We start from the raw sequence: 27,384 nt of genomic DNA on the forward strand, positions 1-27,384 counted from the left end.
GGCGGGCCAAAATTCCAGGAGGGGCCAGGAGCTGCACACGATTTTCGGGAGGCTCCCGGCAAGGAGGTTAGGCAAGCCTGATTATTCTACACTAATCCGGGCAACCGCTGGAGTATCCCCTTCTATAAATAGGGGGAAGAAGTGAAAAGCCCTGTTATCACTGATAAAGGGCTTTTCACTGCTAAATAAATAGACCCATTTATACCAGTAGTACATAACATTACATGTAACTGGCAATACAAAATCTATTCATGTAGACAGCTCCTGCAGACCTACAGCCAGGTCACATGATGACAATAACAATGTCATGTGAGCGACCGCGGAAGTGCAGCCACAGCGCCACTTGCCAAGAGGACTTGGCGGGTGAACCTGATTCTGTAGTGCTGGTGCTGCTGCTGTAATATGAAGGGGATCAGCTTGGTTGTGTCCACGGTGCTGCTGCTGGGTGTGTGCGGAGACCCGCTGCCGCTCGTAATATGGCATGGCATGGGTAAGGAGTGTGTCAGCATGTTCCAGGCGGGTACTCCGGCAGTCCCGAGCCTCTGCCTATGTGATTTTTGATTTCTTCTCTGCCAGGTGATTCCTGCTGTAACCCCTTCAGTATGGGAGGAATTAAAAAAATGGTGGAGCAGCAAATCCCTGGAATTTACGTGCTGTCTCTGAAGATTGGGAACACGATCATTGAGGTGGGTGAGGCCTCTGTAGAGGAACTTTGTAATGTGCTGGATGGAGGATGTAGGCGCCACTCTGCTGTGTATTACAACTACAAGTACAATAGCTACAGTGACAGTAGTACAGTACACATTGCCTCTTCTAATACAGCATCTGGTAACCTTATGCATTTACTTTCCATGAGTCTGGTTGATCTGAACATACGGTTTTGATTGTGGAGTGAGTACAGTATATTTCTAAATTCAATCCTAGTTTGTACATTTATTGGGCTGGAGTTATGAGTAATGCTATATTTGTCCAGCAACCGCATAGTTCTTCCTTCTGAGTGTCCATCCCAGCATTTCTCTCAAATTTCCCTTAATACTGTAGTCAGGAATACTTGGGTATAATTATGAAAATGAAATTACATTTTTAAATAACATGGTTAGGTATTGCAACAGTGTTACATTTGCCCCAATAGTCGGTATTAAAAAACCATCAAACCCCAATATGGTGGTGCTACATCTAGCTGCCATTGAGTATATGGCAACAAGGATTAAACTGTGTCACCTGCTGCAAAGCAAATATATGGTTGCTGGTGTTAACAAGTTAGACAATTATCATAGCAGGCACTATATGAGTATAAAGGAAAATGTAAATAAAAAGGAATAATAGTAATCAGGGGGGTCTAACACTAAAAAAAAAGGCTATCTCAGAAAGTCACTGAAAATTAATGGAACTGCATGTAGACAAGATAAATCGCTTGGTTCACTGATAATAATAATAATAATATAAGTAAGCATTTAGGGATATCAAATAAACACCTAAAGTAAAGAATAATAATATAATGTGGGATTAGGTGAAAGCCGGACCGGACTAAATTCCGGAACGCCGGACTGGGACAGCTCCCTGCGGCGACCTCTGCTGCTGAGGAGCTGTCAGCTATATAATGCGCGTCCTCAACACCCAATCCGGGGTGTGTGTCAGTGACAGGCAGGGATCGATCATTACAGTGGCTCGCTGCCGACCAGATGCCGGAACGGAACAGCTCTGCTGTAATGCGCTGTCTGTCCAAGGGAGCCGGCTGTAATCTCTCCCCCCGGTGACAGGCTGTCACTACACAACCCCCAGACACGGCTTCTTAGCAGCAGAGCTGGTCCGTTCCGGCATCTGGTCTGGCAGGGAGCTACTATAATGAACGCTCCCTACCTATAACTGACACACCCCCCGGAAGGGGACTCATCTTAATTAGCAGAAAGTGGGGATGGGACATAAATGAATGGTTTTGTGCTAGTGATAGAGTAGTACAGAAGCATGTGCTTTATCCTATTTGATATTAGGTCTGATTCTGAGGTCTTGCAGACTTTACTTTCTGGCTAATGCTGCCCATCCACTAGAAGACAGACAAAAGACTGCACGATTATAGACATTGTAATCATGCAGTCATTTGTCTGTCTGTTTATTATGTGATGTGCCTACACTGAATGTGTAGGCACATCACAGTCGTTCAGTGTAGGAACATCAATCATCTGCTTACATGCTGTTGTCAGGTTGACCAACTTGTTTGCAGATGATAGATGGTCTAAAACGACCAGCGGGCACAGGCATCGCTGGTCGTTTTTAGACATTTTAGTGAACAATCTTCAAACGATTAATGATTAACGACGTCGTTCTCGTTCAATCGCTCAATTTAATCGCCTAGTGGATGGGCACCTTAAAGCATCCATTGAGGGGCATTTCTTTTGACCCATGCAGAAGCTACATAACCTGCTTGACAAAGATTCATATATCCTGGTACTTATATGATGTTTAAGACGTAGTTGGTTCTACTGCTTGCAGCAAGGAGAGACTGACCGTTCTGTGTTTTCCAATATATCTAGAGCCATTTTGTTGCTCAGCCTCTTCTTGACTTAAATGGTCTTGATCAGTGGAGTAACATTTCAGAAGACTAGAAATAAGGTTAGAGCATTTTTTAATATTTCAGGCAGATTCCTTTTTTTTTTTACCAAAAGTTAGGAGCCAGCAGCAATATTTTAGGTGTCTTGTCTACCTGACTTTTGGGATTTGACCAGAGATGAATATAGCTATGGATTAAATCATCTGCAGTGTGCTTAAAAAAAATCTCTACACAACATTAGCTACACTATATGATTAATGTAAATAATTTACTGTATATCATACTTCTTCATTGAAAATACATCTTTTTCTTTATGGTTTGCATTCAGGATCATTGTGTATGTGTATATATATATATATATATATATATATATATATATATATATATGTATGTGTGTGTGTATATGTGTGTATAATATATATATATATATATATATATATATATATATATATATAATTATTGATAAATGTCCCTTTGACTATAGTAGTTAAACACATGCTAACTCACTTTTTCTACAAAGTTATTAACTCTTTACACACAGTTAGAGTATGCTCCAAAGTTTGTGTATGCTCTCTTGCTTCTCCTCAGGACATGGAGAACAGCTTTTTCCTCAATGTGAATAAACAAGTGAATCTGGTTTGTGAGCAGCTAGCAAAAGATCCCAATCTTCAACAGGGCTACAATAGCATGGGCTTCTCCCAGGGTGGCCAGTTCCTGTAAGTAATACCTACCGGTGGGAAAACACATGGTGCTGTTGCAGAATTGTAGCATTGCGTGAACTATATGTGTACAGTCAGGTGCATAAATATTGGGACATTGACAGAATTTTCATATTTTGACCTCTATTCACCACCACAATGGAAATGAAATGAAACAAACAAGATATGCTTTAACTGCAGACTTTCAGATTTAATTTGAGGGTAATTACATCCAAATCAGGTGAACGGTGTAGGAATTACAACGGTTTCTATATGTGCCTCCCACTTTTTAAGGGGCCAAAAGTAATGGGACAAACTAAACAATCCTAAATCTAACTTTCACTTTTTAATACTTTGTTGCAAATCCTTTGCAGGCAATTACAGCCAGAAGTCTGGAACGCATAAACATCACCAGACGCTGGGTTTCATCCCTGGTGATGCTCTGCCAGGCCTCTACTGCAAATGTCTTCAGTTCCTGCTTGTTCTTGGGGCATTTTCCCTTCAGTTTTGTCTTCATCAAGTGAAATGCATGCTCTATCAGATTCAGGTCAGGGGATTGACTTGGCCATTGCGTAACATTCCACTTTTTAGCCTTAAAAAACTCTTTGGTTGCTTTTGCAGTATGCTTCGGTTCATTGTCCATCTGTACTGTGAAGCTCCAATGAGTTCTGAAGCATTTGACTGAATATGAGCATATAATATTGCCCGAAACACTTCAGAATTTATTTATGCTGCTTTTGTCAGCAGTCACATCAGCAATAAATACAAGGGAACCAGTTCCATTGGCAGCCATACATGCCCACGTCATGACACTACCACCACCATGCTTCACTGATGAGGTGGCATGTTTTGGATCATGAGCAGGTCCTTTCCTTCTCCATGCTCTTCTCTTCCCATCACTCTGGTACAAGTTAATCTTTGTCTCATCTGTCCATAGGATGTTGTTCCAGAACTGTAATGGCTTTTTTAGATGTTGTTTGGCAAACTTTAATCTGGTCTTCCTGATTTTGTGGCTCACCATTGGTTTACATCTTGTGGTGAACCCTCTATATACACTCTTGTGAAGTCTTCTCTTGATTGTTGACTTTGACACATATTCACCTACCTCCTGGAGAGTGTTCTTGATTTGGCCAACTGTTGTGAAGGGGTTTTTCTTCACCAGGGAAATAATTCTTCCGGGTCTTTTGGTGTTGCTGAACTCTCTGGTGCGTTCTTTCTTTTTAAGAATGTTCCAAACAGTTGATTTGGCCACACCTAATGTTTTTGCTATCTCTGATGGGTTTGTTTTGATTTTTCAGCCTAATGATGGCTTGCTTCACTGATAGTGACAGCTCTTTGGAACTCATATTGAGAGTCGACAGCAACTGATTCCAAATGCAAATGTCACACCTAGAATCAACTCCAGACCTTTTACCTGCTTATGATAATGAAATAACGAGGGAATAGCTCACACCTGTCTATGAAATAGCTTCTGAGTTGATAGTCCCATTACTTGTGGCCCCTTAAAAAGTGGGAGGCACATATAGAAACTGTTGTAATTCCTACACCGTTCACCTGATTTGGATGTAATTGCCCTCAAATTAAATCTTAAAGTCTGCAGTTAAAGCACATCTTGTTTGTTTCATTTCAAAGCCATTGTGGTGGTGAATAGAGGCCAAAATATGAAAATTCTGTCAATGTCCCAATATTTATGCATCTGACTGTAAAATCGCCTATTTGCAGAGCTGTTCATATCTTAGCTGTTGTGTATTGTATTTATACTCTCTTTGATTTTACAATTCTTTATTTATTAAGTTTCTTATATAGCGCAGCATATTCCATTGCGCTTTACAATTGGAGACAACATTAATAGAACAAAACTGGGTAGTAACAGACAGACATAAAGGTAAGAGGGCCCTGCTTGCAAGCTTACAATTTATAGAGAAGTAGGTGTTGATACACAAGGATAGGTTAAACATCTTGCATTTTGGTCCAGCCCGATTGCAGAGGTTATTGGTGAGCTGTATGATCCAGTCACACAGGAATGTTGGCCTAGGGTTGGGAGGATGTCAACATGAAGAAAGAGAAAATATGTGAGGTTATGTATATACTGTAAGAAGGGATGTAATTAGGTAGAGAAGCCATGAAGGTTATGTAGGTGGTTCTGGAATCTGATCACCTTATCTGAAGAGGTGAGTTTTCAGGGAACGTTTGAAGACTAGTGGATGATTTTGTTTACCCTGGATACTTTGTGGTGACCTATAAATAAAATGTAATGATGATCTCTGCGATCCTATCCGTACGCTTGGTTTCATAGCCGTCATCAGCAGTGCGCACATGTGTTAGCTCTCATGCTAAAAACTACACGTATGAAAACAGGCATAATTGTGTATATATACAACTCTGCATAGCCCGTAAATGCATTAAACTTAGCCTATGTGTGAACGCCCAGGTACACTACTTCATCCGCAAGTGGAGATGTGACCGAACTGCTTATAACTCTTTATAACTTGCGTACACTTGGCTCTGGAGTATGTATGGCGCATAAACACGCAAGACACATCCGCAGAACCAACCTACATCAGCCCCATAGTGATTTTTGGTTAATGGTCATTTATTTGTTTGTTTTAGGCTAAAGAAAATCATACTAAATTATCTGCACTCACTTCTACTAAAATTTAGCTAGTGCAATAAACATCTATTCAGACTTTTATCCTGTCTGTCTAGCTATCATTTGTGAAGGTGATCCTACATTTAGGCTCAAACACTGGATAGTATCATTCATTTTGGCATATAGACCAGAGGTTCCCAAACGCGGTCCTCAAGGCTCCCCAACAGTTCAGGTTTTAGAGAGATCCATGGTGGAGCACAGGTGGCTTAATTAGTCCCTCAGTCAATTTGATTTAACCAACTGTGCTCCGCCATGTACAGGTTGAGTCTCCCATATACAAATATTCCGAAATACGGAATATTCCGAAATACAGAATTGTTTGGCATGACTGAGAATATGAAACCTTTGATTTTTGATAGTTCAAAATACACAAACTTTGTCTAAGGCACAAATTATTACAAATATTGTATAAAATTACCTTCAGGCTGTGTGTATAAGGTGTATATGAAACATACCTGAATTTTATGTATGTACACAAACTTTGTTTGAGCCACAAAATTATTGAAAATATTGTATAAAATTACCTGCAGGCTGTCTATATGAGGTGTATATAACACATAAATGCATTCTGTGTGTATATTTAGGTCCCATTCCCAAGATATTTCTTTATGATATACAAATATTCCAAAATACGGAATATTCCGTTATCCAAAATACCCCTGGTCCCAAGCATTTTGGATATCGGAGACTCAACCTGTATATCTCTAAAACCTGAACTGTTGGGGAACCTTGAGGACCGCGTTTGGGAACCTCTGATACAGACTAATGTAACAGACTAATTTATGTGGTGATTGGGATAAGCAACCAGATTTATACGCATGTACACAAAGATTATACATTGCTTCTAAATTACCCTTTGATGACCATACTGACTTCACATGTATTTGCAGGAGAGCTGTTGCGCAGAAATGTCCCTCACCTCCCATGAAGAATCTCATCTCAATTGGAGGGCAACACCAAGGTAGTGTTCTCCAATCCCCCCTCCCCACACCCTTTTTATGAAGTGCATAACACCCTATTAGTATAGCCCTTTGACATTCCCAGGTTGGACCATAAGACATAGGCATATACAGGAGTAAGCATACCAATGTACGGTGCTACGGAACTCTTATAAATTGCTTCCAGTCTGATGGCCCTTCCAGATCTGTGTAAAAGTATGCAAAAAATATATATATTTTCCAAAATGAACATTACAAAACTGTGATTTATCTTCTGTAGAATTAATGTTATTACATTGTGCAAGTGACTTCTCGATAATTGAAAAATGTTATTTTGTCAGAAACAGAGGTCATTGTAGTGTCTATTGCCAAAAAAGTGAAGGCTATGATTTAATTTTCTTTAGTGTCAACTAAGAAATGTGCAGACTAAAACAAAGGTTCCCAAACTGTCCTCAAGGAACCCTACCATTCCAGGTTTGAAGGATAACCATGCTTGGGCACAGGTGACTTGATTAGTACCTCAATCTTTTGATTTAACCACCTGTGCTCAACCATGAATATCCTTTAAAACCTGGACCTCTAGGGTGCCTTGAGGACCGAGTTTGGGAACCTCTGCACTAAAATAAAAATAACAAGAGCAAGATGAGAAAACGCAAACATTTTACACTTAAGAAGAGGTTTGAGGGAACACTTAGGGCAGTATTTCTTAACCATGTCCTCATGAAACCTTAATGCTGGGCATATACCTTTAGGCTGGGTACACACTTACCAATCGTTCAGCAGATATGTCTGCGCTGACATCACAACTGGGCAATTTGTCTGCTCAGTGGAGATGGCAATCACCGCCGACGCACAGGTGATATATATCGGCCGTTCAATCTGACGGACGATATATCGCCCAGTGTGTACCCAGCTTAAGATCAAAATGTCTGTCAGACCGACAGACAAATTATCTGTCAAGCTGACAACATCCAATATCGTTGCCATACACTTTCAGACAATGACAACGCTATTCAATGCTTTCAGCCTGTTAGTATGTTAGATAGTTGCAATTTGAGCAACAATTATCGGATCTTACAGACACACTGGATGATTTTGCATGTCTGACAGACCGATTTTTACTGCTTGGTCACGGCAATACACAATTACCTGGCCGATCTGCCTGATAATTGTACTGTGTATGCCCAGCATAACAGTGCATGTTTTCTAAATTATCTACAGATGTGTCCACATACATCTATTCTCCTTGCACTTTAAACAGCTCTTCTAATGGCTCCATGCTGTGGCGTTACTCTGCAGCATCGAGCGCCTTTTTGTGCAATTTTTTTATCCCTTCGAATGCGTCTTACTCACAAAGTGATGTGAATAGAACGCACAAGCAACTTAAGCTGATTAAAAAATGCGGCATGTCTATATTCTGTGTGCGACTGCGGCTGTATCTGCATGCTAAATGCAAGTTCACAGTGTCACAGCCGCCGTAACATAGCATCTCGCATGCAGGTACACCCACAGTCACACTCAGAATATAGGCATGTCGCATATCATATTAATCAGCATAAGCTGCTTGTGTGTCCTATTCAAATAAGACGAATTTGAAGGGGAAAAGTTATCAAGAAAGACGCTCCATGTAAAATGCTGACGCTACTTAGTTTCACAGTGCTCATGCATTATGTGTAACGCGATTTGTAGCGCACGAAAGATAGATGTATGTGGACACATCTGGAGCGCAGGTGTGTACTTGACTAACGCAAAGATCTACAGGTGGAACTAATTATTTCTGAAAATACGTTAGGGTTCCATACGGACTGAGTTTGAGAAACACTGGCTTAGAGCAATCGCTATGTTATTTTATTTATAACAAGAACAGCACTACAGTGCATCCTTCCACCTTCCTAATGACTTGGGCCATCTATTGTGCTGCTTGCACAGTTCTAGAAACATGCCTCATAGAAAAATTTACCATTTAAAAAGTTATAATCAGGGCATTTATTATCTCTCTCCTAAGTAGGGCAAGTTCTTAATAAAGCTACTACTATTTTTACTTAAAATGCAGGATACTTCATGGTTTTCTTTTATAAGTCTTAACATCCTTTACCACCTCAGTTCGGTGCAATTACATTAGGCAGAGCATATCTAATCTGCATCAGAAATATTACTATTCACTGGAATCAAGACCATTATAATGCAAATGTTGGGCTGTTAAGGCCACAAATGGGGTGTGGTATGTTATGTTGAAACTCATCATGTCTACACGGATAACATGATAGTATGTCGACATAACTTCCCTGGTGGGCCGGCGGTCACTTACCTGGTTCCAGCGGCATCTCCAGAGTCGTCTTCTGGGTCCCGGTGGTCATGTGATGAACAGTTCCGGTGCAGACGTCTGATGAGCACAGTACCCCTATCCCTTCTCCTAGTGCCTAACCCTCCCGACGGTGCCTAAAACGAAGTGTCAACATTTTACATGGAGACATTGTGAACATGTCCACATTTTGAGGATGTTGACATGTTGAACCCTGTCGACATGGTAACTGTCGACAATGTGACCAGATAGCCCACAAATGGAGCTTTCTTGAGCCTTATATGAGTGCACCAAACATAGTTATTTGCATGCCATAGTGATTAATGATCCTTTTGCTCCAGTTATATGCCAATTATCCAGGATTATGACTCTTTGTTACAGGTAGTTACACCCTTCTGTGAAAGCTCATTGTGCCTGCATCCATGTTTAGGTGTATATGGCTTCCCTCGGTGTCCTGGAGAAAGCTTACACATTTGTGACTGGATTAGAGAGACTTTGAATGTTGGAGCTTATACTAAAGCTGTGCAGGAACAGTAAGTACAAACAGAAGGTAGACTGCTACAGTATTCGGAAAAGGGGAAAAAGAAAAAAAAGAAAACAATTGGGTTCTACAACAGTATTGCAGAAAAAAAAAATCCAAATTATCCATTAGTACTATGAACAGTAACATTCCTTTAGTTATTATTTTGTCATAAAAGCTTATGGATATATAATACTGTGCAAAAGTTTTAGGCAGGTGTGGAAAAATGCTGCAGAGTAAGAATGCTTTAAAAAAATATAAGTATTAATAGTTTATTTTTATCAATTGGCACAATGCAAAGTGAATGAAGAGAAATCTAAATCAAATCAATATTTGGTGTGACCTCCCTTTGCCTTCAAAACAGCATCAATTCTACTAGGTACACTTGCACACAGTCAGGGATTTTGTAGAATTATAGTCAGGTGTATGATTAACCATTCATACCAAACAGGTGATAATGATCATCATTTTCATATGTAGGTTGAAACAGTCATTAACTGAAACAGATGTGTAGGAGGCTTAAAACTGGGTGAGGAACAGCCAAACTCTGCTACAAAGGTGAGGTTGTGGAAGACAGCAACAAGACAGAAGGTAGTTATACTGCATCAGCAAGGTCTCTCCCAGGCAAAGATTTCAAAGCAGACTGTGGTTTCAAGATGTACTGTTCAAGCTCTTTTGAAGAAGCACAAAGAAGCGGAAAATATTGAGAACCGTAGATGCAGTGGTCGGCCAAGGAAACTGCCGATGAAAGACACATCATGCTTACTTCCCTTCGAACTCGTAAGAAGTGGTCTAAGCGGTCAAAAAGCCATACCTTCGACGTGGAAACGAGGCCAAGCGACTCAACTATGCATGAAAACATAGGTATTGGGGTGCAGAAAAATGGCAGCAGGTGCTCTTGACTGATGAATCAAAATTTTAAATATTTGGCTGTAACAGAAGGCAGTTTGTTAGCCGATGGACTGGAGAGTGGTACACGAATGAGTGTCTGCAGGAAACAATGGTGGAGGTTCCTGTTTGGGGCTACTTTTCAGCAAATGGAGTTGGGGATTTGGTCAGGATTAATGGTGTCTTCAATGCTGAGAAATACAGACAGGTACTATCCATCATGCAATACCATAAGGGAGGCGTCTGATTAACTCAAAATGTATTCTGCAGCAGGACAACAACCCCAAATATACAGCCAATGTCATTAAGAACTATCTTCAGCGTATAGTAGACAAGGAGTCCTGGAAGTGATGATATGGCCCCCACAGAGCTCTGTTCTCAACGCTATCGAGTCTGTCTGGGATTACATGAAGAGACAGAAGGTTTTGAGAAAGCCTACATCCACAGAAGACATTTTGGTTAGTTCTACAAGATGTTTGGAACAACCTCCCTGCTGAGTTCCTTCAAGTGTTACCTAGAAGAATTGATGCTGTTTTGAAGGCAAAGGGAGGTCACACCAAATATTGATTTGATTTAGATTTCTCTTCTATTCATGTTGCATCTTGTTAATTGATAAAAAATAAACTATTAACACTTCTATTTTTGAAAGCATTCTTACTTTGCAGCATTTTTTCCACACCTGCCTAAAACTTTTGCACAGTACTGTATATAGATAGATTATACAGATAGATATAAATATAATTGTGAAGTCCGATCAGCTTGCTTGGCGTTCCAAAGGCTTCAATCCTGAATGCACTGAGGGTCTAATTCAGAGATTTAACGTAAATTTGATATTTAAGTAAATCTCCGATGTTTGCAGGTCTGTTCCTGCGATGTTGCTCGCAGTGCCCCAAAGCCTCAACATGATTGACATGCTGCTTGTGTTTGGTGGCGATGACAGGTAGCTGTCTAGAAAACGAGGGCGTCAGCCCTTGTATTCTGGGCGTGCTGAACTCAGTGGCTGTGTCCTTGTACGCAGCTTCCATGGCCCCAGCTGTGCTCTAGCATCCATCTCTGAATCAGCATCTGACTTCCAAGGGTCAGTGTGGTGCACTTTGAAGGTTAACATTTAAAAAGTCATTGGGTACAGGCAGGGATCTGTGTATACTCAATGTTGGATAGGTCAGGATCTTCTCCTTTGTCTGATAGGCTGGATCTTGATATACACTGAGGGTCCCGCCGAAGAGTATTCCATGCTGGATTTCCTTTGTTTTAAAGTATCATGGGTGAGGGAAGGAATGAGTTTCAGGGACAGAACATTACATGACCAAATTCCTAATAAATGGATCTAAAAATATTGCATTTATAATATAAAATTTTATGTGTGGCAGATATGCAGTATTTACACAAAGCAATGTGTATGAGCATATGTTAAAAAAAAAGTCTAAACATCAATATATAATTGTGAATTTAATAGAAATAAGAAATCAGGCATATAAAAAATATATTAATACTGTACAGAAAGTTTTATGGTACTCTCATCCAGTTTCAATATATGTATGTATGTGTGTGTGTGTATATATATATACACACACATATATATATATATATATATATATATATATATATATATAATGTGTGTGTGTATATATATATATATATATATATATATATATATATATACACACACACGCACACACACACAAAAATGTTAGCTTATCAAATAAAAATTTAAGTATTAGAATATACCAGTAGTTCTCCAACTCTGGGACTGATTCAGACCCGCTCGCTAGCGCTATGGTGGCCCAGTGCACATGCGCACGACGGAGCCGGCTCCGTCATGCGCATGCGCGAGACCCGGATAGCGACGGGCAAACCGTCACTCTGGGTATCGAAACAAAGGGGGAGTGCTGTCAATGGTGAGTGACAGCACGCCCCCTTTGGTGGGCGGGCCGGGGGTGTGGCTGCCCAGACGGAAGCGTTCCCATGGGAACGCCTACCATCTGGGGCCGGCCCCACTGACATCACAAGTGATGTCAGTGGGAGTGCTTTCGGCTCTGGTAGAGCCGAAACCACTCTAGGGCTTACGGCAATAAGACCCTACCACAAGGGTCTTGTCACAAGCCCGATGATCGCGATGGTCTTGACCATCGCGACCATCTTCCTGGCCGCTCGCTATAGCTGTGGGTGGTCACCCACAGCTATGCGAGCGGCCAGGAGGCCACTCTGGAAAAACAAGGACGGCCATGATTCAGAGCGAGCGCTCTGTCAGAGCGTCCGGCTCTGAATCAGGCCCTCTGTCCTCAGGACCCCACACAGTTTATATTTTCCAGGTCACCCAGCAGAAGCACAGGTGTATTCATTACTCACTGACACATTTTAAAAGATCCACAGGTGGAGCTAATTATTTCACTTGTGATTCTGTGGGGAGACCTGTAAAACATGCACTGTTTGGGGTGTTGAGGACCGAGTTTGAGAACCTGTGGAATATACCATTCTAAATTCACTTTCTATGTGCTCTTTAGCCTGGTGCAGGCCGAGTACTGGCATGACCCACTCAATGAAGAACAATACAGGAATGGCAGCATTTTCCTTGCAGACATCAACCAGGAGCTGGTGAGTGAAAAGTTGTCATTGATATTTAAGACATTTGGATCTGTATATACAGGTGCCAGATATTTGCAGTTTAATGTTTTGCACGGCATCTTCACTTCTGACTTCTATGGCTTCATTATAGTCTGGGCTGTTCAGCCTGGCATCTGCATAAATTATCAGTGTAATTTGGCCATTCACAGGTCAAAATAAACAATAAACTGCTGACCTATCAAAATGCAAGTGGAAACAAAGGCTAAAGGTTTTTGTGCAGCATGATTACGTCATCCAGTTGTTTGCAGAGAAAAAACTAATCATGGGTCTGATAACGCAATAAGCAGTTCTGCATACACTCTCTGTCTGTGAGTTAACATTGAACATTTAAAAAAGGATATTTGTAACTTTTAACTTCCTGTGAAAGAGCTTTGGAATGAGGTTTCTGCTGATGTGGGGCAACAAGGCTTGGGGAGTGCTCGGGGAGGATGTTGATGGTCTGGTTTTCTCAGAACCCTTAATCATATCACAGCAGTCCATAACATGTAAGGAAACAGTTCCAGTCCTCACAAACACAATTAAATGGATACAAAACTGATTTACTGACAAAGGGCCTGATTGAGCATGCACTGCTGATTGCAGATTCCCCATATTCGGGAATCTGCTAATGCGCAGGACCTGCATGTGCAGAACAGGTCTCCTTTTCTCAAGGCGTGTCACCGCAGTTGGGGGGGGGGAGTGGAGAGGCTAGGATATCCCATCGGCTGATGTAGATTTCCTGGCTGTTTTGTGCATGTGCGACGGCCAGCTTGTGTGACCCCCCCCCCCCCCATGGTCACTCAGCCAGCCAGTAGGATGGCAGATGATCCGATGCTGCATGCGTGGATGCATGACGCCGCCTGCTGCATACCATATTACCACTATCGCACCTGCTACATGTTAGCAGCTGTGATAGCTTCTAAATCCTCTGCTGAATCACCCCCAATATCAGGAGCTCTTTAAAAGCAGACCATAGCCACATGCCATGCATTTTATTTTACCCAACAATGGACATCACGGATCTGTGTCGTAAGAACTGAATAATCTTTTATTCTGCAGGTACAGCATAATTTTATCTGCACTCCTTCCTAACATATTACTATTTTTTTAACTTGGTAATTCTCTTAAGAGCCCTAGGGGCTGCTCTATACAGATATTTCTACTTCAGGGTCCATAGGGTATCCACAGGATACCTTGGGGTATAGGTGATGACATCAGGCATCGGGCACCACAGAGTTAAAGTTTTTCATCCTCCCAGGATGCACTGAGATCCTTCTCCTATACCCCGCCCCCGAGCCATAGGCACTCAGTTTTCGTCGGTGCCCGGCTCGGAGTCGGATGCACCTGTATCAGAGGGGAGCTGTTATGGCCCCTGAAGTTTCTTCTGGCAGCTGTGGCTGCACATTGAGTGTACAGCATGGACAGTCAGTACTGATGTCCATGTTGTCACTCCTCCACCCCGCCGGTACCAGAACACCAGTACCGATACGGGGATGTTGGTAGGTAACTGGGGTCACAGCTAGAGGTGACACCAGTTACCTGAACTGTAGCCGTATTTATGGAGGAGAAGGTAAGCGGCGGGTCCACGCTGGATAACACAGATCTAAGTTCCCAGGCAGGGGGTTCCCTGGGGACTGGCCGCAGCGTGGAGACAGGTACTATCCTGCGCATCCACTACGCTCCTGGGACAGCGGGCCATGGCGGTCTGGATGACGTCCGGCGTCCTGGGGGTTAAATGCAGGCCAGGGGAGCGCGCCTTCCCAGTACAACAGCCGGGGCCTCCCCCGCTGCACACGGCCTTTCCACAGCGGTCTGGCATCTGTGTAGGCGCTCCTCCCCCGGGCCCGCCTCCTTTCTGCTCCTCGGTGGCCATTTTCTAGGACTTGGCAAGCGATGCTGGACGCTGATTACTGTGGCATCGTGGTTCGGGTCCCCCCTGCATACCTCTCCTCCGGTGCAAGGTCTGTGTATGCAGCGCTGTATCCTACCAGGCTCTGCAGTCTGTGTAGTTGATCACAGCGCTGATAGTGCAGGGTTTGCTTCTGCATTGTATGTGACTTAGTGCTAGTGCTGCTGCCTGTACTTTCACTTCTGTCTGTCAGCCATTTTAACTATCCCTATTCTTCTCTGTTAAAGCCCTTGCAGTGCGGTGTTGCAGGGTGTTTTTTGCCTCAATATACAAGTATTGTCTGTGAGGTGTGTCACATACAGCTCTGTGTCACTCATCATGTCTGACGGTGAACGTGATTTTCCTCTTCATCCAAAGTGTACCAAATGTCGTGTACCATTGGTGGAGGGTGATGGAAACTCTGAGGGGTTATGTAAGGCGTATTTTCTACTGTCACGCCCGATCTGTCACTGCACCGGTGCAGCAGCCGCCCTGGGCTTGTTTTGCTAAGGCACTTACAACCCTTGTGGGCCAGCTAGCGACGCCCCCTGCGTTTCCCCAGATGGGGTTTTCACAGCAATCAATGGTGTCGTCACCCATACAGGGGTTCCCCAGACAGTTAGTAGTACCCCAGAGTCTCCCGCTCTTGCCCCCTCAGGTCGCGCAAGAGCCTGCGTGGGTTAGTTCCTTGTCCACTACGGTGCAACACCTGTCGGACGTTTTACAGGGGGAGTCATCATTGCAGCCGCATAAGTGACCTTTGCAGTCTCAGACGGTCCAGGATGGTGTGTCGTCTGATGACGGTGAAATTTGTGACCTTGCTGATCAGGAGACTTTCCGTAAAAAAGAGATGGAGTCTAAGTCTAAGGTCTATATACCGGGCCTTATACGTGCAGTCCGTGCGGCCTTGGTTATTGAGGATGACTATCCCCCCCGTGACCAAATCTAAATATGCCTTCTTTAAGGATATTAAGGGTGATGCCACTGTATTTCCCCTATCTGGTCAGCTAGTGGATCATTTAGAGGAGGCGTGGAAGAATCCGGGTAAGCGGTACCAGCCTCAAAAATGTTTGACCGTTGCATACCACTTTGTGAATAATTATTTCTCAAAGTGGGAAGCCCCTCCACAGGTGGATTCTCATGTCACACATCTAGTGAAGAGTACTACATTGCCCATGCCCTCCATGTCCTCCTTATAGGATGCTGCCTGAAATCCATTTATTCCCTTGCTGGGGGGCGTCCAGACCGGCTATGGCCGTGTGCTGGGTGGCCAGAGCCACTGGAGCGCTGGGCTGATAGCTTGGAGGCGTCTCTGGACACTGACTCGTCACCTGACCATGTGGAGTTAGTGGGTAATCTCAGAGATTCAGCCACGTACATTAATGAGGCAGCCTTGGATATAGGTCTCCTTGCTTCCAGAATCTCCTCGGCAGCATTGGCTCGCCGGGCCTTGTGGTTGCGTTCTTGGAAAGCGGATGCAAATTCCAAAAGAGGTTTGGAATGCTTGCCTTTTAATGGACAAGTCCTATTTGGTTCTGATCTGGATAAAATTGTGGCCACTCTGGTGGCAGCTAAGTCTGCGTGTCTGCCATCGGCTACGATCCCATCAGGGTCGGGTTCTTCGTCCTTTCGGCCTTACAGAACCCAGGGTAAGTCCAAGGTACAGTCCTTTCCGAGACAGGCAAGAGCCAAGAAAACTGCAAAGCCAAAGAAACAGGAGCAGGACGTCCGGTACTCCAAGCCTAAGTCAGACAATTAGCCTTGAGCCTGATGGGCCGGGCCACTCTTTTTAGCGATGGAACCTGGGGATTTCATGGTGTCGCTAAATATTTAGGATGCTTACCTGCATATCCCTATTGTATCAGCGCACCAGCGTTTCCTCAGGTTTGCAGTGGTGAACGACCACTTCCAATTTCAGGCACTGCCCTTTGGTCTGGCCACAGCGCCTCGAGTGTTTACCAAGGTTATGGCAGCTCACCTGCGGATGCAGGGGGTACGCTTGTTACCCTATCTGGACGACCACCTGTTGTTGGCGAAGTCTCCAGAGAAACTTCAGCGCCATCTGCAACTGATAGTCTCTGTGTTACAGAATCACGGCTGGCTGATAAATTGGAAGAAGTCCTCCCTGGTTCCTTCACAGAGGATGATCCATCTCGGAGCTCTGTTGGACTCCCAACATCAGAGGATCTTTGTGATGGAGAAAAAGATTTCTGCGTTACAGGCAAAGGTTCGCATTTGCCTGCAGAGTCGCCGGGTGTCTATTCACTCCGCGATGAGGTTACTGGGTTCCATGGTGTCAATGTTCGACATGGTGGAGTTTGCCCAGTTCCACTACAGACTTCTGCCGAAGTTGATCCTCTCCAGATGGAATGGGTTGCCCCAACGGATAAAGATACAGACTATGGTGCTTTCCCTGGAGGTACGTCTGTCTCTGGCCTGGTGGCTACAGTCTGCTCACCTGAAAAGGGGGCGCCCATTTTGGGTCCTTCTGACAACGGACGCCAGTCTCCGAGGCTGAGGAGCAGTGACGGGTCCACACTTCTTCCAGGGAAGGTGGACACCAGCAGAATCTGCTCTTTCAATAAACATCGGAACTTGGAACATGGAACTTCGGGCAGTATTCAAAGCTCTCCAGCACGCAAGACATGTCCTGCACGGAAGACCCGTGCAGGTACAGTCAGACAACGCCACCACAGTGGCTTACATAAACCGCCAAGGAGGGACCCGCAGTCAGGCGGCTCTGACAGAGGTGTCTCGCATTCTAGCTTGGGCAGAAGGCAATCTCCCTGCCATATCGGCAGTGTTCATACCAGGAGTCCTCAACTGGGATGCAGACTTTCTCACCCCGTCAAGACGTGTATCCAGGAGAGTGGTCTCTTCACCAGGAGGTGTTTCAGCTACTGGTGAACAAGTGGTTCCAGAGGTAGACCTCATGGCTTCCCGACACAACAACAAACTGCCTGTGTACGGGTCAAGAACAAGAGACAGAGGCACTTCTTGTGGACGCGCTGTCGGTCAGGTGGACCTTCCAGTTTGCGTACCTCTTCCTTCCGTTCTCTCTTCTTCCTCGAGTAATACGCAAATTCAAGCAAGAAGGTGGCACGCTCCTGCTGATGGCTCCAGCGTGGCACAGACAGCGCTGGTACTCAGACCTTCGGAGTCTCTCCGTGGACACTTCGATGCTGTTGCCTCAGCGTCCGGACCTGTTGTCTCAAGGTCCTTGCCATCACCCGGACTTAGGTCGTCTGTCTTTGATGGCGTGGCTGTTGAGACTGCCCTCTTAAGGTCCAGGGTTTTTTCCAGCTCTGTGGTTAACACCATACTAAGAGCTCGGAAGCCTTCATCTGCAAGAATTTACCATGGAGTGTGGCATACTTTCTTTCAGTAGTGTCACCCTAGAGGCTATTCTCCTCGTGTGTTCCGGATATCCAGAGTGTTGGCTTTCCTACAGGCGGGCTTAGATCACGGTCTTCACCTTGCTTCTCTGAAGGTGCAGGTATCTGCCCTGTCAGTATGGTTTCATCGTAGGATTGCTACTCTACCTGATGTTAGCACCTTTATGCAAGGTGTACTCCGTATTCAGCCTCCCTTTGTTCCACCTGTGGCTTCTTGGGTCTGACTGTGGTCCTTAGGGCTCTCCAAGGACTGCCTTTTGAACCACTGGGCTCAGTGGATTTGAAATGGGTTACAGTTAAAACTGTATTAATTCTGGCCATTGCTACGGCCAGAAGAGTGTCAGAATTGGGGGCTCTCTCATGTCGCCCTCCCCTTCTCATCTTTCATAGGAACCTGGATAGTGCTTCGCACTTGTCCTAGTTTCCTTCCGAAGGTGGTATTTAGTTTCCACATCAACGAGGAAATTATTGTGCCGGCCTTTACTTCACCAGACCTCTCGGTTGGTGAGGCCACTTTGGATGTGGTGCGGGCATTGAAGATTTATGTTGACCGCACCGCTTCTTTTAGGAAGTCGGACTATTTGTTTGTCCTTTATGGCTTCCGGAAGAAGGATTGGCCTGCCACTAAGCAAACATTGGTAGGATGGATTTGAATTGCTATTTCTGAAGCTTATGTTCATGAAGGCCTTCCTGTTCCATCTTCAGTTAGGGCTCAGTCTGTGGGTCCTTCGTGGGCAGCTCAACGTGGCGCATCAGCGGTTCAGCTGTGCAAGGCAGCCACGTGGTCATCTGTCCATACTTTCGTAAGATATTATGCATTTGATACCTTCGCCTCTCAGGATGCGTCCTTCGGGCGGTGGATTCTCCTTTCAGCACAGGGACGTCCCCACCCTTAAAGGATACTGCTTTGGGACATCCCCAAGGTATCCTGTGGATACCCTATGGACCCTGAAGTAGAAAATAAGAGACATGGTAAGAACTTACCCTTGTCATCTCTATTTCTACGAAGTCCATCTTATTTTCTCATTGGGCTTTGCTGACTGCCACCACTGCAAAAAACGATTTCCATTACAGACTGGGTGTGAGTGGGTAAATAAGTCAGAGTAAAAAAATTAAACAGACAGAAGAATAACACACTCCAATCCACATTGAAAACCGCAATTTATTTGGTTAATGGTAGTTACTCATATCCTATGAATAAAATAGACAGAATCATGTAATGTGTGTATGTGTGTGTGTATATATATATATGTGTGTATGTATATATATATATATATATATATATATATATATATATATTTATAATACACCAATTGCCCAGGGTAATTAGGTTCTATACAATTGGGATATGCACATATATTAGAACCAATAATATGGATAATAAAAAAAAATGACATATGAATATAAACGCAACCGTCTATAATAATCACACATCTGAAAAGGTAACTCTCATTGATTATAAAATAGTGTATTTTAGCCTCAGCTAAAAAAACACAAAAAGATTATTCTTTTTTTGGGCAACACTTTTATTTAGTATAAAAATGTGTATGTAGATAATTAAAAAATAACTTTTAATAATAGATTCTTCCTTAAAAAATGGGGGTATTGGGACTAGATAGTGTACAAAAATATGATTCTTAGTCACCCCTAAACATAGAGCATATTATGGCTTCAATAGGTATCTATTCAACCCCTCGTATGGGGGGGTATTTGTCAAAGACTGGAGTGAGAGAAAATTGAGCGAGACAGAAGCTGATTGGTTAGTGCTTTAACGTACATTTTACAAGCTGATTGGTTAAACTTTTTCTCTCACAAATTTATCTCTCAACGTTTAGCACATAGACCACCTAGATGGATATTTTGCCCACCATGTGCTTCAAATTAATGTTGGTTGAATAAAACATACATTTGTCTTGTGGTGATAATATGATTCAACTCTCACTTGACAGACTACGGCAATTTTGGATCAGCGCCTTGTTCTTTATCATTAAATCATGTTTACAAATTTATTTGATGCTAGTAAAAAGATGGTTCATACACCAGGCATGATAAATACAACCTAATTATCTACATATGCATTTTCATACTAAATAAGTGTGCACCCCAATAGAATCCTCCTCTTATGTTATTTTAGTCTCAGCTAAAAAGAAAAACACATTTTATAGACACTACATTTGATTCTATGGAACACCTCCAGCAACGCTGAATATAACTATTTACAGTACACAATTTGATTACATGCTGGTTTACTTATATTTATATTTTTGTTACTCTATCATATTATTCTATTCCTGTTCGGGATATAGTTTTGTTACTGTTTTTTTGGATCTCTTATTGATTTCTCAGCCCTTCATAACTGCAGTGGCTAGAGTGATCAAAGCCTGCATGTATATAATAGGATTTTTGGTCAACTTACCCTTTCTCTTAAGGAGACTGGGGAACACTGGACAATGGGGATTGTAGGTTGGTACTGGAGCTGACACTTAAGTAAAACTGTAGGTTTAAATCCTAAGCTCTCCCCCTGCAATCCCACAATTCCAGTACTTCTTTAAAAGAGTCCGGATAGGAGTAGCAGGAACCCCGTGAAACTGTTTAGAACAATCAAACAAACCAGCAGGGAAAAGACCGGTCAAGAACTAAACACCTCGCACATCTGAGTATGAGGGAGGGATTGCAGTGTTCCCCAGCCTGCTTAAAAGAAAAGGATTCAAAAGTAAGTTGACCAAAAATCCTATTTTCTCTTGCAGCAAGGCTGGGGAACACAGGACAATGGGACGTTCAAAAGCCAGCCCCAGGGGAGGGAACGCTCAGGCTGTACGCCCAAAGTGGGTGCCGCCGGAGGCAAAAAACCTGAAACTTAAAAAGAGCAAACATGCAGATAGGGAACCAGATAGCCGCACAATGGTCCTGTGCTGCTAAAGTCCCGTGGTGCGCTGCCCATAAGATCGTCACCGCCCTAGCGGAAAGGTGCTGACACCCAATCTGGTGGCAGTTGCCTCGCCCCAGAATAGGCTTCATTGAGGACCGGCAGATCCAACGCTCAAGGGTCTGCTGAGTAGTCGGCTAACCATGTTCATGCGTGTCAAAAAGAACCCGCAGAGAACAGTACGGCGCACCAAAGACGACTTGTCCAAGGATATTTGCAGACCTCAGCACAACTGGTGGAGCCAGATCATCCCAGTGTCGGGAATGTTCCGAAGAAAGAAGAACCGGAAGGACAATATCCTGGTGTAAGCACAAGGCCGAAACAAGTGTCGGCTGGAACATACAATCTGTACGGAGAATCGCCCAATCTTCATGGAAGACCAGAAAAGGCGGCTTGCAAACCCTAAACACGGAACTATGCCGAGGGAAGGCAATCGCTATAAGGAAGACCAAGCAACTCACTGAAGATCCCTGGAATGCAACAACTCCCAATGGAGCCTGTGTGAGAGCTGGTAGGACTAGTTTAAGATTCCACAGCTCCACCTGCAGACGAAACGATGGCTGAATACGCAGCACACCTTGGAAAAACGGTTTGGACCCGTGGAGGAAAAGCCAGATGCTGCTGGAAGAAAATTACAGGGCCTGTATAGGCACAAAAGGAAGACGGCAACTGGTCTCCAGAAGCAAGGCCAAGAAACATGAGGCGTGAAAACTTTAAAAGGTTACACCCAACAAGGAAGAGTTTCCAAACTCTGAGGTGATTGCCCCCGCGAAGGACCTCACATCCGAACGAACAGTAGGAAGACCACTGGAAGGTGAGACCACTGCCCTGGGAGAAACGTGGTTCTGCTGAGGAAGTCCGCCATCCAAACTCCCACTACCGGCATAACCACCGCTGAGAGAGTCAGAACAAAAGGTCTCCACCATCATCGCCACGCACTTGAATGGAGGACGTACATATGCCTCCACCGGGTCGTTATTCAACTAACTTCGTCCAGTCTGCCGATGAGGACTGACAGGACCTCAGAGCCTGAAAGATGGCTTGGAGCTCGAGCCTAGCGATCTGCCGAGGCGTTGTAGATGGTGACCTAAGGCCCTGAAGCTGAAAAAGCAATTTCACAGCACTTCACCCCAGGAGACTCACGGCTGTGGCTACAATTAACCAATCCGGAAGGACCAAAGATTGGACCTAGGTGAGAAGAATGGGAACCCTCCACCAGTGGACAGTGACGAATGCATGTGGACAAAACGAGAACCCGAGACTCGAGGGGTGTTGAGCAACCCTTCCCAGTTTGGAAAAGTTCCCTCTGGAATTCCCACAGGTAGAACATCATGCATAACAACCAAATGTTCCACAAGGTCGATGGACGAGGCATTGACCGACCCGTTAAGAGCAAGTTTGGTAGGGTTCATGCATTGTCTGCCACATGAAAAACAACGCTGGAGAGAGGCGCCTAAGGCAACCCCCGGAAGGGAAACCTTGCAAAAGTCTGGATACAGCACTGCTCTGAAAATGCTTGAACCAAGAGACCTAGGAAGGTCCATAACAGTGAAGCTGAAGTATGCTTCCCAAGCAGAACATACGAAGAGGTTCTATTTGTGATACCCTCTGTGTGCAATATGTGGTGCAACACACGGAGCCGGGCTCCACAGAACAGTAGGACCCGGTACAGACATGGAACAGAGTTGATTGTCCACTGAGGAAGGATTACCTGCCCAAAAAGGAACCTGAAGATATGTGTTTCAGATGCCTAGCGAGGATTTGTTGGCCTCCATGCACTGGATCCCTGATCTTAGAGAGTTCATGCAAACTGAACTACCCACCCCTTGGTGCTGAAGGCACTAAGAGACCAGATCAGCCGGAATGAGACAGTTAGCTTTCAACTAGGAAGGAGACCGAACCCTAGGTTCTGTTCCTGCGGCGGAACTGGAGCAGAAACTGCCGGATGAGTGGAGAGAGCACAGTCCAATGGCACAGTGTTCGCTGCTTCCTGGGGAAGAGCAATGTTGAAAAACTAAAAAAAACAACAACGCCCTGGCGGCGGACCTCTGAGGTCAAGGATGGTGAAAGATGCCTAGCACACAGGCGTCTCAAGACGTCCCTCAACGGTCTTTGAACTGGAGTAACCACCCTACCCCTTGCCAGCAAACTGGGTAGAGAGTGAGAGATACCCCGTTAGGCACTAGGCTTACCACGAGTCGTGTCCCCGAAATGCGAGTGGCAGTAGAAAAAGTCCCTGGAAACCGAACCCCTGCTGAAGAACCGGTTTGTGGCAGTACCACCCAAAAAAAGAGGAGCAAAAATCTGGAAACACGGACCCTGCTGGGAGATGCAGAATTCGCGACTGCTAGGGAATATGGTATCCAGTTCTGGCTATAAGAGAAAGTCCTTATCAACAGAAGATATTGTAAGACACAAATTGGTTATGAATGTGCATGTGCAGCATAGAGCCCAAAGGCCTGCCGAGGCAAAACCAGTCGTATCTGAAAACCGTAAGCTACCAGTGCCACTGTCTTGCAAGGCCTCCCACACAGAGGCCTCTGCGAAACTGCCCCACCATATCCAGCCGGGAAACCTAGGGCTAATCTATGTAAGCCCCTGCGATGAATACATCAGTGGAAGTGACCATAGTACACGCCACCTATGCCGAGGAGCGCCAAGACCGGCTAACGACCCCAGAACCCCTTAAAAGAGGCCAGAGACAACCATTTTAGCTAGCAGATGCCCCGGACAGGAATGGGGCCTGTGCTGAGCTAAATGGCTGCCGCAACGACAACCATGGGAGGTGATTCCACAAATGTGCAAGGGGTCTTCTTAATTCAGCGTCTCCTAGGCCTCTCTGATGAGACCGTAGAGATTCACCGAAGGGAAAGAAATGATTTTGTCACAAACTTCTAGACAGACCCAGAGCCACAGTTTGGGAGCCTATCTAAACCGCTTAAGAGAGTGGCGCACAGCAGCAATGAGGCGAAAAGGACAGTAGGTCCTCACCCTGAAAAACAGCGTGCCAAAGGAGAGGAACCCGTCTTAAACCCTGACCCCACAAAGCACTGATCCCGAACGGGACATACCACAGCTGGGAACTTAAGCCTATAGCGGGAATACCTAAGGGTGACCTTGGTTTCTCAGCTTCCCCAGGGCGAATATATGTACCTGTTGAGAGCCGGAGCCCATGCAGGTCCCACATTGACAGAGCATGTAAGTGCCCTAACCTTCTCCCACCCCTCCTAACCCTCCCCTAGGGGTGCCTAACCTTTTTCCCCTAGCCTAACCCCCCTGCGACTAAGTGGTAAGGACAGTCGGACTTACCTCAATCGGTCCGGCGTCCTTCAGCATTCCGGTGTAAGGATTAAGATAGGCATCAGTATTTTGCCTATCTTATGTCCCTTGACGGGCTTCTGCTGTCAGGATATAGACCAGCAGCATTTAGTCCACCAGTCTATAAACTATATCCCTCATTTAGGATGTATAATTCCTGCAATAGGTTCCAAGATGCGCAGTGGGACCACAACTCTGTCTTTTCATCAGTGATCTTCTATACACTTTCTCTTGGTGAATTTCTAATATATGCACATATTCCAATTTATAGAACCTACTTAACCTGGCCAATTGGGTTTATTACATAATATGACTGTCTATTTTATTAATTTGATATGAGTAACTATTCATATTGAACAAAAAAAAATAATTGTGGATTGGAGTGCGTTTTTCTTCAGTCCTGTTCAGGTAATTGGCACAATTTTTTTTTACTCATTGTTCTACCTCTTTCGGCATTTTAGGGTGCTGGCCGACTCCTGGGCAAGCAGCCATTCCTTATACGTTACACAGGGCGCCCTTATTTAAATAAATCCGAAGCTACATGCATCTCTTGAATGGTTCTTTCCCTACTGCTGCATCACACAGATACTGCTGTACAAATAAACAGAGCCCGTGGAAACACATGGTTGTGCAGAGCAACCTGCTGCTGTCCTAATAGAATTGCCAATTTGTAAACTAGGGTGGTAGTGCATTAATTTACATATTCAACTTAAGGAGAGTGTTACAGGTGTTGGCTAACGCCACAGTGTCTCAAATCTCCAGGTTTGTAAACACTATGGCAAGCAGTTCATGTACAGTACACGCCGCCCTATGGTGTTTACAATGCATCTTACTCAAACTTTGACAACCATTAGACACACTCATCAAGGATGTATCCTTAGAAAAAAAAAAAAAAGCAGCAAAGTAAAATGTTAATGATTTAAATTCAAATAAATTCTTGCCCACCTCTAGGATTTGGTTAGTGGTGGTTCTTTTCCTTTTCCTAAAGCTGGCTATACACCAGACCAACTTTCCTCCAACTAGTTGGTTGGAAGGAAAACCCAGTAATGCATAGGAGCAAATGACAATCAGCAATTTGCTCCCAAATACCAGAAAACACAAAGGTAATTCAGGCAAGTTGTTAAAAACTTGTCTTAACAGCAGTTTTCATCCGTTTTCCAGTGTTTGGGCGCAAAATTGCTGATTGTAATTTGCACCCATGCATTACCGGATTTTCATTCTAACCAACCAGCTAGTTGGAGGAAAGCTTGTCTGGTGTATGGCCAGCATTACTCTGGGATGAGTGCGATCTGCAGTGCTGGCTAAAGTGGGCCTATTTCTAAGCCTACTTCCCCCAATAGATCATTACCAGACAGGATATAGCTTAGTGAGTTGTAATCAGTGCTCAATTCTACAAAATGCTCTGCCTCCTAAAGGTCTATTGGATCCATAGATCAATGCATTGAGTCCCATGGATCTTAATGAGGGCCTAGAACTCAATGAGCTATTCACCTAAATCATCGGTCTGGTCACTAAATTACTACTAACTTGCATTCTTTATGTAATGTCAGCTACTCTTCCCCAACAGCTTTACTTTCTTTGCTTTTAGAGTGTAAATGAGACTTATAAGCGCAACCTTCAAGCTCTGGATAAATTTGTTATGGTAAAATTCCTCAAAGATTCCATGGTAGATCCGGCAGCATCAGAGGTTAGTACATTAGTCTCAACTTGTTTAGCAAAGTTTGTTGCTCTCAATTACACATTTACAAATTTCACAATGAATTTCCTTCTAGTGGTTTGGTTTCTACAGACCTGGGCAAAGTAAAGAGACCATCCCACTGCAAGAAAGCTCCCTGTATACAGAGGTAATATAAACAAAAGGCACAGTTGTTTGCTTTGGAAGCTATGCTTTTGCCCGTCTGTGTCTGTATATATTAAGAGCTTTGTCTTTCACCAGAATGCCATTATTTGTTGCAGCAGCAATTTTATAGATAGTCATATGTCCAATTATGTATGTCTTTATACAAGGCAGCATGATAAATCATGGTCAAAAAGTTCAGACAGTATTAGGCTTGTGGATTAGCTTCACAACACAATATACAATAGTGAAATATTTACTTTCCATAAAACTATCTGATTAGAGTTGTAGTCCAGTATTCTGGCAACTTTATATAGGGATTAAGGAGTTGCTTGTGCTTTGTTATTCAATAGAAAAGGTCTCAATTATTTTAACCTTTGTAGGATCGTTTGGGTTTGAGAGAAATGGACAAGTCTGGAAAGCTGGTGTTCTTGGCTGCAGATGGTGACCACCTGCAATTTTCAGAGCAGTGGTTCAATGACAACATCCTACCTTTCCTCCATTAAAGTTAACCCTGCCAAGGCTAATTTCTAACAAGAATTCCCCCTGTGAATTGCACTGATTTATACTATTGCTTCAACCACTAGCAACAGCAACTGACTCATCAGCTGGAAACAAAATAGACTAACCTCTGCTTGTACTATACAGTACACAATATAATTGAACAGATCCCCCCATGCCAGACTGACCCCGCTTATGTTTTTTTATTGTGCTGTATATACTCAGTCTTTAACTGTCCAAAATGGTCATATAGGTTATAAGGGTCTATTTACTAACCCTTGGATGGAGATAAAGTACCAGCCAACCAGCTCCTAACTCATTTTTCAAACACAGCCTGTGACATGACAGTTAGGAGCTGATTGGCTGATACC

At 43.9% G+C, this 27,384-nt stretch overlaps 1 protein-coding gene across 1 annotated transcript; it reads left to right on the forward strand.

The window, feature by feature from the left end:
* On the forward strand, positions 1-27,305 carry PPT1 (palmitoyl-protein thioesterase 1). The gene is made up of 9 exons (XM_088481045.1): positions 1-490; positions 577-686; positions 3,137-3,264; positions 6,787-6,857; positions 9,567-9,669; positions 13,049-13,139; positions 26,264-26,362; positions 26,448-26,519; positions 26,896-27,305. Exons 1-9 carry the CDS (start codon positions 403-405, stop codon positions 27,016-27,018), a joined length of 885 nt encoding a protein of 294 aa, XP_088337171.1. The 5' UTR covers positions 1-402; the 3' UTR covers positions 27,019-27,305.
* The last annotated feature ends 79 nt before the right edge of the window (positions 27,306-27,384 follow it).

Source organism: Taudactylus pleione, unplaced genomic scaffold (genome assembly GCF_031769625.1).
Source record: "Taudactylus pleione unplaced genomic scaffold, aTauple2 ptg000260l, whole genome shotgun sequence".
NCBI classification, from domain to species: domain Eukaryota; kingdom Metazoa; phylum Chordata; class Amphibia; order Anura; family Myobatrachidae; genus Taudactylus; species Taudactylus pleione.

What these genes read in the sequence shown, in the direction of transcription:
- PPT1 (XM_088481045.1), top strand. Translation starts at nt 403, where the DNA reads ATGAAGGGGATCAGCTTGGTTGTGTCCACGGTGCTGCTGCTGGGTGTG. An exon ending in TCCCAGGGTGGCCAGTTCCT is followed by an intron (nt 3,265 to 6,786) that starts GTAAGTAATACC and finishes ATGTATTTGCAG; the next exon opens with GAGAGCTGTTGCGCAGAAAT. An exon ending in ACTAAAGCTGTGCAGGAACA is followed by an intron (nt 9,670 to 13,048) that starts GTAAGTACAAAC and finishes TGTGCTCTTTAG; the next exon opens with CCTGGTGCAGGCCGAGTACT.